General features: G+C 54.7%; 3 protein-coding genes across 19 annotated transcripts in view; 2 read left to right on the top strand and 1 right to left on the bottom strand.

The window, feature by feature from the left end:
• The window catches only part of MFSD2A (MFSD2 lysolipid transporter A, lysophospholipid), a 54,484-nt gene extending 44,980 nt beyond the window's left edge, over positions 1-9,504 (bottom strand). For all 13 annotated transcript variants that reach the window (XR_013448232.1, XR_013448231.1, XM_078073331.1 and 10 more), the window contains exons 1-9: positions 9,280-9,504; positions 7,717-7,848; positions 6,066-6,190; positions 1,969-2,092; positions 1,757-1,835; positions 1,260-1,417; positions 740-830; positions 496-617; positions 204-287 (exon numbers count right to left, since the gene is read on the bottom strand). Coding sequence is in view for 11 of the 13 variants with exons in the window: in XM_078073331.1 (XP_077929457.1) it covers positions 204-287; positions 496-617; positions 740-830; positions 1,260-1,417; positions 1,757-1,835; positions 1,969-2,092; positions 6,066-6,190; positions 7,717-7,848; positions 9,280-9,372 (1,008 nt within the window). In the remaining 2 variants the exon portion in view is untranslated. The remainder of the gene's footprint in view (positions 1-203; positions 288-495; positions 618-739; positions 831-1,259; positions 1,418-1,756; positions 1,836-1,968; positions 2,093-6,065; positions 6,191-7,716; positions 7,849-9,279) is intronic.
• Positions 1-13,883, top strand: part of TRIT1 (tRNA isopentenyltransferase 1) — a 196,679-nt gene that overhangs the window by 86,249 nt on the left and 96,547 nt on the right. The window lies entirely within an intron of this gene.
• MYCL (MYCL proto-oncogene, bHLH transcription factor) overlaps positions 1-13,883 on the top strand; it is a 91,166-nt gene that overhangs the window by 46,512 nt on the left and 30,771 nt on the right. For 2 of the 4 annotated variants that reach the window (XM_078073342.1, XM_078073343.1), the window contains exons 1-2: positions 9,525-9,778; positions 13,697-13,759. The exons of 1 other annotated variant lie outside the window; for it this stretch is intronic. The gene's annotated coding sequence lies outside the window, so the exon portion shown is untranslated. Of the gene's footprint in view, positions 1-9,524; positions 9,779-13,696; positions 13,760-13,883 lie in introns of those variants that run through there. One more of the 4 variants, XM_078073344.1, reaches the window with a different exon arrangement.

Genomic DNA, 13,883 nt, shown 5'->3' on the forward strand with positions numbered 1-13,883 from the left:
TTTGCTATGTTCTTTACTGGAATATCTTGCCCCAAATCTTTCACAGTCTTGCCTAAGCAATTGTGCGTCAGATCCAACCAGTGATTCTGAGACTCCTCCCACATCCCTCCTAACCTTAGCCAGTCTGGGAAACATCCTCTGACTATCTAAAGAACCATCTCAAAGCCCAGGCTGCCTACCCACCCTCGGGGCCCCACACACACCATGATGGCCAGGAGCAGATTCTGGAATTCGTTTCGGAAGCCCAAGGTGTAGGTGCAAAACAAGGCGAAGTTCCCCTCCACCAGCTGGGGGATGGGCAGGGTAGGGGGAAGGAAATGCAAGGAAAGAAGTGATGTCAGAGCCCAGGCTTCCCCATGCTCCCAGGACCTCTGCTCACCCTGCCCCCATTCCACCCGTCCCTCAGGCTTCGTCATATCCCTGTCCTTGTTTTACCCCACCCCTCTTGCACCCGCCCTACTCTCAAGGCTGAGCACGTCAGGCCCCCCCACTCACCATAAAAGCCAGGGAGGTGAAGAGGAAGCCAGCAATAAGCTTGACGTATGGGCCATGGCTCATGACCAGCCGGAGGCCCCGAAAAAAGGACATCGGCTCAGCCTGCTGAGTCTCATAGGGTTCTGGGGGCCAGAGAAGACAGTGAGGAAGGAGCAGAGGCTGCTGCCAAAGCCTGAGTGAGGCCAGGCAGAGGGACAAAGCCATGCGGTGCTGGGGCCTACAGCGCTCCCCGGGGACCCCTCACCTCTCTGCTCCCGCACGCCCAGGGTCAGGATGACAGCACAGACGACGTAGATGGAGGCAATGACCCCTGCCGCCAGCAGGTATGCATTTTGCTACAAAGGAGATAAAAGTGACAGTCAGTCTGATCTCATCCCAGCTCTCAGCAGCTCCACTCCATGGACCAGTCCCTTCTCTGGGGCCTCACTGTCTCCACCTGTGAAATGGGAGAATCATCCTGGGCCGGCTGCCACTTCCCACGGCTGGGCAAAGTCCAGAGGAACGGAATGTTAAGAAGCCAGGCTGTGGAGGGTGAGAGCCCATAGTTCACATCTCCCCAAATCTAGTTAAGTCACTAGTTCTGTGACCCTGGCCAAATTATTCAGCCTCTCTATGAGTCAGTTTCCTTATCTGAAAAGTGGGCATATTAACAGTTTGTAGATCAAATGCCCAACACTTAATAAACATGGACGATGTTGAGGATGACTGCAAACCACCCCATTGTGCCTCATATCCCTAAATCTCTGCGTAGCCAAGGGCCTCACCGTTTCTTTGAGTGAGGTGGTGCTCTGTGTCCGATTGGCACCTTCCATAGCCAGTGAAGAGTCCTTGGGGTCCTGGAGGCAAGGCGTATCCACTTGGCCCACGATTTGCCCCTGGATCGCTGTGCCCAGCACTGTGCCCAGTACCTCCACAGTCATCCCTGAACAGTAAAAAGGTCCTTTGGAGGGGCCTCATGGCTTGTCGGCCTCCAGGGAGGAAGGCCAGGTGGGTAGAGGCCCCAGGTGATGGCAGTTGTTCCAGGAGGGTGGATATCCAGTGGTGGGGCAGATGCACCTTGGCCTGCACTTACGGCCTTGCTCGGTGTGACCTCTGGCTAGCCCCTGCACCTCTCTGTTCTCACCAGAGCAATAAAGGGATCAAGTTATTTTTGAGATGGTTTTACATCCATTCCCAGCAAGGGAAGAAATGTGGCAGGAGGGTCAGGGAACAATCCCCATGGTCCCTGGGGGATGGATCAGCGGGCTGGAGAGACACTTACGATATGCAGTGGCAGAATCCCGCTCACTCTGCTCTGTGCTGATGAACATCGTGAGAGCTGAGTAGGGAACGTGGAAACACTGGCATGGAAGAGAGGCCCTCGGCCAGTCAGACGATGGACAAGCAGATGTGGCTTCTGGCACCAACCCTACAGGCCCCGGGGACTGCCCTCATTCCTCCCCCCAGACACCAAGGGGAGGCACCCACACTCACCGTGACCAGTGTTTCAAACAGGCAATAGAAAAGCAGGTACCACAGGGCCTGGCCCTGTGGGAAGTCAGGCACGAACCAGATGAGGAAGTAAGCAATGATGGCCAGGGGTGTGGAGAAGATGATCCTGGGGAAGGGGGGAGGGTCTGAGTAGGGGCTGGATGCCAAAACCCCAAGTTCTGGGGTCAGCCTGGACTGCTCTGTAGTCCCACAGGGTGCCTGCCGGGAAGGAAATTCTTCTCCCTGAATCCACCCACCCCAGGGTCTCTGGGAAAGGCTGATGGCCAAGCCAGAAGCGCAGACTGCAACAGGGCCCCTGGACTGAAATCCTGAGCATGGAGCATGAGGTCAGATGCGGAGGATTGCCTAGTCTCCCCAGTGGAGAGGGCTCCAGAGGCAGGGGCTTCCTATGGGCTGGGGGAACCGCGAATGGCAGTGAAACCTCGGGTGGTAGGGCAGGGAGGCGGGAAGAAGGAGCAACCCCAACATTGGTGTTCTTACATGTGCACACACATCCCTCGTGAGCACACATATACACACACTGTGGGCGCACACACACGGGTTGGGAAGGCCAACTCCAGGCGAAGGACCAGGCCTAGTGAAATCACTCTAAGGGAGGGTAAATGTCTGCCTTCCCACTGGTGCATCCCACACCACTGCAAAAGTGGTTAGACCTCAGGACGGACTGACTTCATGTCATCAGTATAAAAAGGCAGCAGAGAGCAGGGGCTAAGAGGAAGGCCTTTGGAACCATTCTTCAGGAATCCAATTCTGGCTGTACCAATAACTATAAATAACTTGGACTTGAGCAAGTTATTTAACTTCTCGGAGGCTCATTTTCTCATCCATAAAAAGAAAATAGTAATAGCACCTAACTACATTCAACCTTCACTCAAGAAATATTCAAGTGCTGAATATGGGCTAAGCAAAGCACTATTCTTATGACTTAGGATGGATCAGTGAATGAAACAGACAAAAGTTATTGCCCGGTGGAACTTGTATTCTAGTTGGCAAATGAAAAATAAACATAATGTAAAAGTTATATACGTATTATTCAGGCTTAAAAGGGAATGAAAGTCTGACACATGCTACAACACAAATGAACCTTGAAGACATTATGCTAAGTGAAGTAAGTCCGTCACAAAAGGACAAGTATTGCATGATCCCGCCTACAAGAGACCTACAGTAGTCAAATTCAGAGACAAAAAGTAGAATGGTGGTTACCAGGCGCTGTGGGGAGGGAGGTACGGGGAGTTATTTTTTCTGGGTACAGAGTTTCAGTTTGGGAAGATGAAAAAGTTCTGGAGATGGATGGTAGTGGTGGTAGTACAACGAGAATATACTGAACGACACTAAACTGTACAGTTAAAAATGGCTCAAATGGCGGGGTGCCTGGGTGACTCAAGTCAATTAGCAGCGGACTCTTGATTTCGGCTCAGGTCATGATCTCGGGGTCCTGGGATTGAGCCCCTTGCCAGGCTCCGTGCTCAGCAGGGAGTCTGCTTCAGGATTCTCCCTCTCCTTCTGCCCCTCCCCCTGCTCGCTCTCTCTCTCAAATAAATAAATACATCTTTCAAAAAAAATGGTTAAAATGGCAAAATTTATGTTATGTATATTTTACCACGATTTTTAAAAATTCTATACCATTAGAAGGTGATTAAGTGCTACGGAGAACAGAAAGCAGGCTAAAGGGGATTGGGAGTATGGGGCTACAACTGATAACAGAGTAGACAAGGGAGCCCTCGTTGAGAAGCTGACATCTGGGCCAAGACTTGACCGAGAGGAGGCAGTTGGCCTTGCAGTTGTCTGAGGCAAAAGTGTGCTGGGCAAGAACAGTCAGCACAGAGGTGCTCAGGCAGGTCTGGGGAGTAGCAAGGAGGCCATCGGGGCTGGAGTGGAGTGAGCAGAGGGGATGGCATTAGGAGACGGGGTTGGAGGACACGGAGTACCAGGTCATGTAAGGCCTTGCAGGCCACGGGAAGGACTTTGGTTCCATTTCATAGAGTGGAAGTAGTTTTGAGGCTTTAATAAAGTTGATATTAAAATGTAGAACGGTGCCTGGGACACAGTAAGTGCTTGCTGTGACTATCACACTGGGAAAGCTCGGCAGGAGAGCACAGGTCCTCAGCCAGGGAATCAGACCCCAGGCCCAGCCCTGCTGCATCCCCGCCCGCCCACGTGACCCTGTGCATACCCTGCCTCTCACCAGGTGGCCTCGGGAACTGCAGGGAAAGTGTCTGTCAAAGTCTTCCTGGTCTGAAGGGTGGATTTTAAGTGCTGGCTGAGGGCAAGGGCTGCTCTGAGGCCTGGAAGGATAGTGGGCCACGGGGCTGATAAACCTGAAAGGCCCAGCCTCTTCCCACACTAAAAGAAGGTGCCGGGTCCCAGGCCTGAGGGACCTAGGTCCTTACTGTGGTAGGGACAGGAAGGAGGTCCCATCCCCTGCACGGCAGCCCCTCAGTCCACTGAGTGATCCAGTGGGCACTCAGACACAGGGGTGGAGGTTACCATTCAAGAGGTATCACCAGGAATTATCACCCAGACAGGTGAGGACATGTACACAGACACCGTGTTAAGACAAAAAGCAGCCTGAAGGGCCCTCAGCAACTTCACCGAACTGGCTGCCACACCTGCCCAGCGTGAGGCCCTCAGATCCTACTTCCCACAGGGAGGGCCTCCTCGGCTCTCCCTCTCTGCCCCCCTCCCTCCTGCCCGAATCCACGTGTCTCCTCAGAGAACAAGGGCTCCTTCCGTCAGCCTTCGTCAAACACTCCTCTCCTCTCCGCTGAGGAACCGAATGTGACTGGAAGTAACCCAGCTGCTGCGGCCACCACAAAGGCCTGTCCTGAGTAGCTGCCTCCCATTGGCTATGCCTCATGAGGAGATGTGGCAGCAAAGCCCCACCTCCTACCGGCTGCCAGGGACTCAGGTGGGTGGGGGGGTGGGGCAGCCTGCCTCCTACCTGGGCAGCCTGTCCAGGTAAGGCAGGCTCTCCTGCCTTCCTGCCACCGCCCCCCTCTCCTCCTTCCTACCTCCCCCCCCCCCCGCCCCCTGCCAAGAAGCCTGGATCAAAGGCCCCAATTTGGGCCTTAGCCAGAGGCTGGCGGGATTGTGGTGGGAGGGGGGCCTCGTGGGAAAGGAAGTTGTGGGGGTGGGGTGGGGGCTGTGGGAAGAGCTTTGAAGGCCGGAGACCAGGTATGGGCACCCCTGGGGCAGGAAGGCGCCCACTTGAGCCTGGATGGGCTGGAGATGAAAGGGGTATGTCCACCCCCCTCCCCCCACCAAGCAGGATGTCCTGGAGGGAACCAGAGCTCCAGCCTGTCAGCCTGTCCTGTGTGTCTGCCTTTGCTGTCTGATCTATGGTGTACTACCTCCCCCAACCTTGCCCTGTAGCCCGAGGCTGAGTAGTGCAGGCTCTCTATCAAGGGAAAAGGTAGTTTATATTATCCAAGGGGCCAGAGGTTATGGGTCTGCTATCCCATTCTGGGCATTACCCTCCAGCCTTGCCCCAACAGGAGCTACTCTGAAGGGGTGCCAAATTATATATTACTTAGTATGTGCCTAGCACTGTTCTAAGTACTTCACATATAAAAAATATGTGATCTTCACGATAAACCAAAGTGATAGGCATAATTATTATCTCCACTTGGCAGATGAAGAAACTTGAGGCTCAGAGATGTTAAGTGACTTGCCCAGGGCTGCACAACTGGGGGTGGTGAAACTGAGGCAGGCTGGTTTCAGAGTTTAACCTCTCAGCCACTATGCAGCCGCTATCTCTGCCACTATGGGAAATGACTGTGTGGGAGACGTTAGAATTCCAGCTTCACTGAAGGGAATGGGCCTCGGGGAGGAATGGGGCCTGGTGTAGGGGAAGCTGCTCAGTCTAGCAGTTTGGCCAGCCTGGGAATGAATTGGCAGGGCATCCCAGTGCCCATGCCTGGGGCAGCTGAGGCCTCAGACAGGGTTTCGACACTTGGGTTTTTTTGTCATTTCTTCTCTTCACCCCACAGTCTGTGACAAGCCAGATGGAAGGATCAAGAGTTAGTAGACATGCCAAATGCCCTGCCTTCTGCCACCTCAAAGGAGTCTCTTCTACTCACCAGGGCATGAGGCGGCCCAGGCGGGTCCAGGAAGATTTGCTAATGCAGAAGCCCACCAGGGGGTCTGTGAAGGCGTCCCAAGCTCGGCCCACAAATAGGATGATGGAGGCAGAGAAAGGGTCCACCTGGAATGGGGAACAGGTAGAAGATGACCCCTTCATCCTTCTACTCACCTCAACCCTGAATAGTAGGCAAAAGCAGGGGCCCCCTCCCCATCTCGTCCAGGCCCCTGGGACTGTGCGCTGCTCTCACCCAGGCCTTAAGCATCTTCACTTGCCTGTTAATGGTGATAGTAACAGTTCTCTGATAGCAGTCAGTAGCAGCGTGTGCCTTAGACATTTTCCCAGATCTGCTCCCTTATGTCCTCCCTTCCACTGCCCTTGAAAACACTCCCACCCATTAGAATGAATCCAGAATCCTTTCCTTGCTTCGCTCTCATAGCCCTGAGCTCCAACCACCTGATATCAGAATGAGCATTTGCTGGGTGACCACAGTGGGCCTCAATTTCCCCATCTGTATAATGGGAGTTATGATCCCTCTCTTATAGAACCGGAGTTAAAATCCCTGTCTTGCAGGTCAAGCTCTATCTTGGATGTGGAAAAAGGAATCTTTAGATGCTTTTAGAAAGTGGCCTGTCGCTATCCAGTCAAGCTATTCCCCTCTCCACAAACCTTTTAGGCCAAAAGAGATGGCTTCTTTGGAAGAGAAGACTCTTCCTTATATCCGTCAAGGCTCTACTATTGCTTTTGCTCCAGGGAGCGGGGAAGCTAGCAGCCTCTCCCACGCTGTAGCTACCCCAATCCGACTTGCCCTACCCTCCCACTCCTGACAACAGTTCTACGCTTGGATTGCAGGTTCCTCATATTTGCACCTCACTTAGGGGACCCAGCCCATGGGACTTGTTCCAAAACTAGCTGCTTGAATGAAGTTATTTGTGCTTTCTGGGGCTTAGTGTTCCCCACCTAGAAATGGATACAACTAAGATGGTTTGCTTGCGGAGTCAGATGCTACATAGAAAAGACAGCCAGTGCAGTGTGTGAGCCCCAAAGCCATGGCTGTTGAGCTTCCCATTCTCCCATCCAGGCAAGGTGAATTCTCAGGATGTCAGGCTCCTGGCCGAAGCTTTTCAAAACAGAGCAGAGCCCTGGTTCACCCTAAGTACCTCTCCTAGTCAAAGACCCCATACATTGGGCACCTTACCTGAGCCCGGCACTTGGGGGCCCCTCTGCCCACTGACATGCCTCTGCTTCTTAGGTGAAGGTGAGCTTTGCCTTGTCTATAAGCCTGGCAATATCTAGCCGCCCCTGAGCGGGGCCAGCTGACTGTTGTCCAGTGGGGACATGGTGTGCCAGTCTCTTCTTAGAACAAGTGTCACTAGCAGGCTCCATTCTCCCTCATGCCATCACCTACCCCTCCAGGTTCTGTTGCTCTTGCCAGGCAAGGAGAAGTTGCCTGACCTTGCCAGCTGAGACTCCTGGAGCGGATAGATTCCCCTGCTGGATACTTTCCAAAGCCTTCTTATTTCTCCATCCACTGCCAACTCTGAGAGGCAGCAAAGTAAGGATTCCATTCCCATTTCACAGATGAGACAGTCCCTAGTCTGCCCCACCTCAGGATGCTGGAGGAGCCCTGGCAGGCTCATCCCACTTACCTGAGCCACATCCAACAGGTAGATCTGCAGGAAGAACCCCAGGGCACAGCCTGTCACCTGGTAGGGGGCCCCCCCAACTGCATAGCAAAGCTTGTTGCAAATGGACAACTGTTGTTTCTTCTTGGGTTCCTTCTGGGAAGAAGAGGAAAGGATGAAAAAAGACCCAAGATCCTGGCCTCCATCCTAAAAAGTTCCAGAGGCAGGACCATCCCTCCAGCCAACTTTGCCAGGAGGAACAAGTCTGCCTTGCCCTGTTCCCACCCAGGGAGAGCTCACTTCCCACAAGAAAAGAAAGGTAAAGGTATTCTCTATCTTAGGAACCTGGAAAAGGGGAATCCATGTGGAGGACGTTGCCCCTAAGCCACCCCATCTCCAGATTCTGAGTTAATTTGGCAGCCCACCATCCCTAAAAGACTCCCCCCAGGGTCTCAGCCATGCTCTTTTCAAGTTGGAGTGGGAGCATGCTCCAGCAGTGGACCTGTCCCCACCCAGCACCACCCGCCGCAACCTGAAAATCCTCTTGCTGCCAAGAGCCGCCTAAGCCCAGCCCCTGCTCCCGCCCTAGTTCAGAGGCCAGGACCCACCTGCCTACTGGGTGAAGACTCTAGAAGCTGTAGGGGCCCAGCCCAGCTGGCTGCGGGCACAGCTGTTCCTTCATCTGTCCCTGAGCCACCCTGGCCCCTGTAGGCAGCCAGAGCTTCAGGCCAGCCCAGGAGCTGTCCTACCCTCCCTCTTGCTATCCCCCATCTCCAGCTCCTAGGGAATCTTGGAGAGGGGAGGAAAGGCCTCTGGGTGCCGGGGCCCCATCTAGGTGGAGCACTAGGAAGATTGAGGTTGCCCTGGGGGGAAAGTGGAGATTACTCAGATGTGGTAGCCCCAGAACTGCTCACCCTGGCTCCTTGCAGGGACCGGTTAATAAAACGAAAAGGAAAAGGCAGATATGTGTTGCCTGGGATCCACTCCCCCTGGAGCCTCCCGATTTCATTAGGTTCTTCATTAGGTCCAAGAGAACTGGGGATGGGGTTGAAGGTCAAGACGCGCAAAGCACCGCGGGCGCCAACACCCACACTCACACAAACGCCTCGGAAGTAGCTCTCGTTCTTATGAATGAACCTGAGCGGCCCTCACCGCAGAGCTGAGGCGCGAGCGTGGGCCTGTGGGTGGGGAGTAGGGGGCTGAGAAATGGGGAATTAACAGGGTTTTCCCAGATCTCTGTGATCTGCCTTGCTTTCCGGGTGTCAAACCGAAGCCACTCGTCACAGAGGAACTGAAACCCGCTCAGCAGAGCCGGGCACAACGTAAAGCTTCTGTCAGGCGGCTCGGTAGAGATGCGGGGTGGGGGTGAGCAAAAGGGGGCGCCGGTGCCTACGAAACTTCTCCATCAGCCCCCGTCCCCAGGGCACCCCCGGGCCTCCCCTGCAGCGGAGCCCGCCTGTCCCCGGCTAGCCCAACGCGTCCCGGAACCAAGCCTCTCCCTCGACGTCCCCAACTCAGCTCGCCCTCACCTCCCCCCTCCCCCCTCCCTCCTCCCCCCGCCCGGGGGTGGGGGGACCGGGCCCTCACCTTCACCTGGGCCGGCCGTTCAGCGGCCGGGAGGATGCCGGTGGGCAGCAGCCCCGCGGCGGAGCCGCTCTCCGCGCCCTCTCCTTTGGCCATGACCCGCGGGCCACGCCGCCGGGGACCGGGACGCCGGGATGCTCCTCTGCTCCGCGGGCCTCCGCTCGGGCCCGGGCTCCCGTCGTGCCCACCGCCGCCACGGCCGCCGCGCGCTACTAAGCCGGCGGGCCGTGAGACTCGCACTCGCCTGCACGCCCCCTCGTGCCTCTTAAAGGCTCGGCCAATCAGGGAGCCTGCTGGCCCGCGCCAGCCAATCTCCGCGGCCGCGCGCTCGCGCTCCCGCCGCGCTGAGCCGCCCCGCAGCGCTGCCACAGAGCCACGTTCTCAAAAGCCGGCGTCCGGCTGCGCGGGCTCTTCCCCGGGGGAGAAGACCGCGACACCCACCTGACACGCACGAGGAAACTGAGGCCTAAGGCTGGAAGGGAGCTGCCCGAGGTCCCCCAGAGTGAGTTCTCCCTGAGTCTTGCCTACAGCCCCCGACTTCCGACCCCCACGCCTAGGAACAGCTAGGGGCTGGGAAGCCCACCTACCCCTTTAAAATCAGGAGTCAGGTCGAGTCTCCCTCTCCTCCAAACCTGATTGGAGGATGGAGCGCTGACACTTTCAGTATTGATGTCCCTCTTTCATCCCCCAAGACGGACCCTTCCCTCTTTCCAACACTGGCTTCTCTGGGGCTCTGGGCGAAGGGGAGGGGGGAGGGAGATGAGGCTACGCAGCCGCTGCCCCTGCTGGCAGGGGGCTCCCGAGTCATGGGGAGGAGACAGGACCACGACCACTAGTACGCGATGATAATAACAGTGGCCTTTTATGGAGAGCTTCCTCCATGCTTGACATGCTCTCATTCAGTCCTCTCGGCAACGACGTGAGCGTGGGACTATCGTCCCCATTTTATAGCTGAGGAAATGCAAACTCAGAGAAGTGAACCAGCTGTTATGTGGCAGAGTCAGACCTGGCAGGTTTTGCCCCTTTCCAGAGCCTTCCCTCTTAACAGCCCTGCTCTGTCCCTCTCAACAAAAATTACCAGAAGGCTAACTGGGTATATATGTCTCCCCAACAAAAAAGCCCTGGGAGATACAGGGCTGACGTGGCACTCTGGGTTGAAATAATCAAGGAAAGGTTTGAGAAAGAGAGGACTGAGTAATCTGGTCCTTGAAAGAAGATGGACATTAGTCTGGAACAGACGCCAGACACAGATCCAGAAAACATGCTTTTCTACCACCTTGGGGTGCCTTATGCCCGCATCACCCCAGGCTTCCCAGACACTCAAGAGGTCAGGTGGGGGCCCATTTGCTCTACTTAGTGAAGGGGCTGCTGGAATTCTCAAAGGCCACTCACCCCTGTTCCTGTGATTGCTCAGCTTCCGGCTCCTTTTCTTCTTTCTTGGGATCTCTGATTGCAGGGAGGAGAGATGAGGTCTGGCTACCCCAGGATGGCCACAGCAAGCTTCCTCATATGCCCTAGCAGCTCCCATCTTGGCACACAGCTCTTGGTCACTGCTGAGCAGAGAGAGCCAAAGCAAAGCAGCTGAATACCGTGCAGCGGGCACAGACTGGCCCCCATGGCTCCACCACAAGCTGTGTGACACTCTTCTGTCTCTTCCCTTCTCTGGGTTTGAGTCAGCTGCGGTGGACTCCGTGATCCCACCAGCCCTAAAATCTTCACTCCTGTAGCATCATGCCGTATCACAAGTGATTTCGATCCCCCCACCCCCGACCGTGAACTCCAGGAAGACAGGAACCACATCTCTTTCACTGCTGTCCCCATGAACTAGCTGGGACCTGACTCAGTAGGAACCTAATAAATATGTGTTCAGTGATGCATGCTCTTTCTTCCTCCGGTACAAGCACAAGAGGACCCCATTCGGAAAAGCCCCAGGCTCCTCCATTTACTAGCTGTGTGGCTGGTCCCGAGCAGCTCAGTTACCCTCCCCGTATGTAAAGTGGAGATATTAATGGTGACTACCTGGTAGGGTTGTTTTGGGTATGAAACAAGAAAATGCATAGGAAGTGCTTAGCACAAGTACCTGGAGCTGAAACTGTGCTGGTCCCCCTCCTGGCCCGATTCCAGCCTGTCAGTGTAGCAATGCAAGATTCCAGATATGGCCTGACCACGCCAGCACAATAGGCCTATTATTTCCCCCAGTCTGGACGCGACACACTGTTAATGCAGCCTAAGACTGCTGGGCTCCAGAGCCTTTCTCTCCCATGATTAGTTCCCATCAGGTTGTGATCAACTAAATCATTCAGATCCCTTTCACCAGAGCTGGGGTCAAGTCAGGTCTCTCCCCATCCTCTGCTTTGTGTGAATGTCTTGAAGCTCACAGGACAATGTCATCTTGCTTTATTCCAGCCTGGAGAAATTGTTCTGAATGCTGGTTCTGTTGCTCACTGTTCTCTTTCCCTGTCTAAGTTTAGATCCAGGCTGCTCCTTGCAACTTCGACTCCACCATCCATACTGTTGATAGGAACAGAGCCCCATAATATAGCTCCAGAGACACTCATTCGCTGGCCATAGAAGCAGAGCACTGCTAATACAAAAGCTCCCAATTATTGAGCTCCCACTGTATGCCGGGCAAGCACGATGCTAAGTGCTTTGTATATGCCATCTCATTTACTCCTCACAACACCACTGGGGAGGGTAGTTTTTATTCCCCCCCCCCCCCCGTTTTATAAATGATGAAGCTGAGGCTAAGAGAGGGGAAGCAGGGACTAGTTTTATAAACCCAGAGTGAGGCCCCCCTTTTCTGATGATGAGTGTGGTTATAAACCCGGCACGGAGAGATGTCCTCCAATCCTGACCACATGTCTCCATTGGCCCTCTTGGCCACTCTCCTTCCTTCCCCTTTACCCCCACACCACCAGGCCTGGAGTCCAAGGGGCTGTGCTGAGGCTCCAGTCCAGGACGGGCAGAGGGCTCTATTAGCCTCTGGAGCCTGGAGCAGAGACCTGGGCCCATTCTTCCTAGCAACATTCTTTCCATTAGGACAGCAGTGAGGACAAGGGCTTCTCCCTGAAGGGCAGAGAGACACCCCCCCTCCCCCCCATAGGACTATCCTCCCAGCCATCCTTGACCCCTTCTGAGTCTAGCCCGACCTCACAGCCTTGGGCAAATGAACTTCAGAGCCACCCCTACACCTCGCCTTGTTGCTCTCTACCTGCCTATGTCCTCACGGGCACCATGCCCAGCCTGGTAGGCTTCTTTGTATGCCTTTGCATAGTCCCCTGAGGACCTGTGGGGGAGGCAAGCAGGTTCCCAGAGCTTCTTGGGATGCAGAGCAGCAGAGTTAAGTGCAAAGATCCCAGAGACAGGTTCCCTGGCTTCGTATCTCTACCATTACAGTTTACTCTTGGGCAAATTACCAAATCTCTGAGCCTCACTTTCCCCAACTGTCCAATGGGGATAATTGTACCTATCTAATAGGGTTGGCATGAAGATTAAGTGGGGTGCTTAAAACAGTGCTTGGCACAGAGTGAGCACTTGAAAAGGGTGATGATGATGATAATGATGATTACCCTTATTAGTACCCTTGCCAAAACCTCACCAAGTAAGGCCGCTTAAGTCAGAGGGGAGAAATTTTGCTGTTAATAGCTAGGGGCTAGATGTATGTCTGGTTACACAAGGTGGTGTGTCTAGCACAGCCGGATGCTGTCAGGACATGCTCAGCAGGCAGAGCTGTTGAGGTTTCGGTGCTAAGTGCACGAGCTGTCAAGTGTGATAGCTTGTAGTTTGTCATCCCCTGGAAGATCTCCGCCGCGCCTAACTGTCAGACTCACCACCCTGACTTCTGGAAAAAAGAAATCAGCCCATACTTTAACATATACTTAGCCTGAGAGCCACTAGGAAGTTTACATTCTGGGTGGTGGTGCTCTGAGGCCAGGGAATGGTTAGAGGTAAGGACTGGGCAGGCCCTGGAGCAAGCATTTCCTGGAACAGCTGCTGTGATGGGGATGCCCCAGGCTGCTCTCCATGTAGCTTTTGCCCTATGGGGAGGAGGCAGGGCAGAAAGTAGGAAGGAGGGACTCTTGATGGTCCCAAGAGAGGCTCTTTGGGGAGGAAGCATCTGAGGGCCCTTGAAGTCACCAGGGAGGCTGCTAGTTCCTGCCTGGAGGTTGGTTGGGCAATTGTAGGACAGGAGAGGCCCCAAGACTGATTCATCTGACCGCAAGAGCCTACAGACCACTCCCCAGGGAGGTCCCCTATCCTGGGCTTCGGGACTAGGTTAGGTGATGGGTCTGACTTCTGAGCCTCAGTTGTCGGGGGATGAGGGGGACGGAGAGTGCCCAGAGATTCCCTGGGACACCTGTTCCCTCCCCAAACCAACCAGCCAGTATCCCTATATCTTCTCATCCTAAACTCTCCCAAGTTCTAGATTCTTCCCAGAAGAGAGAGACCTCCCTACTCTCCAGGAAGACTCTGCTGAGGAGAGGTAAGAATGATGGAGTGGAAGAAGCTGAGTAGGCCAGAGAGCCTTTCTGAGCTAGATGTCTCAGAGAGCTACACCATCGGAGGCCATGGTGTAGTTCAGAGTCAGCCCCAATGGTTGGACCAAT

The sequence above is a fragment of the Halichoerus grypus genome, chromosome 5 (assembly GCF_964656455.1).
Source record: "Halichoerus grypus chromosome 5, mHalGry1.hap1.1, whole genome shotgun sequence".
Classification (NCBI taxonomy): Eukaryota; Metazoa; Chordata; class Mammalia; order Carnivora; family Phocidae; genus Halichoerus; species Halichoerus grypus.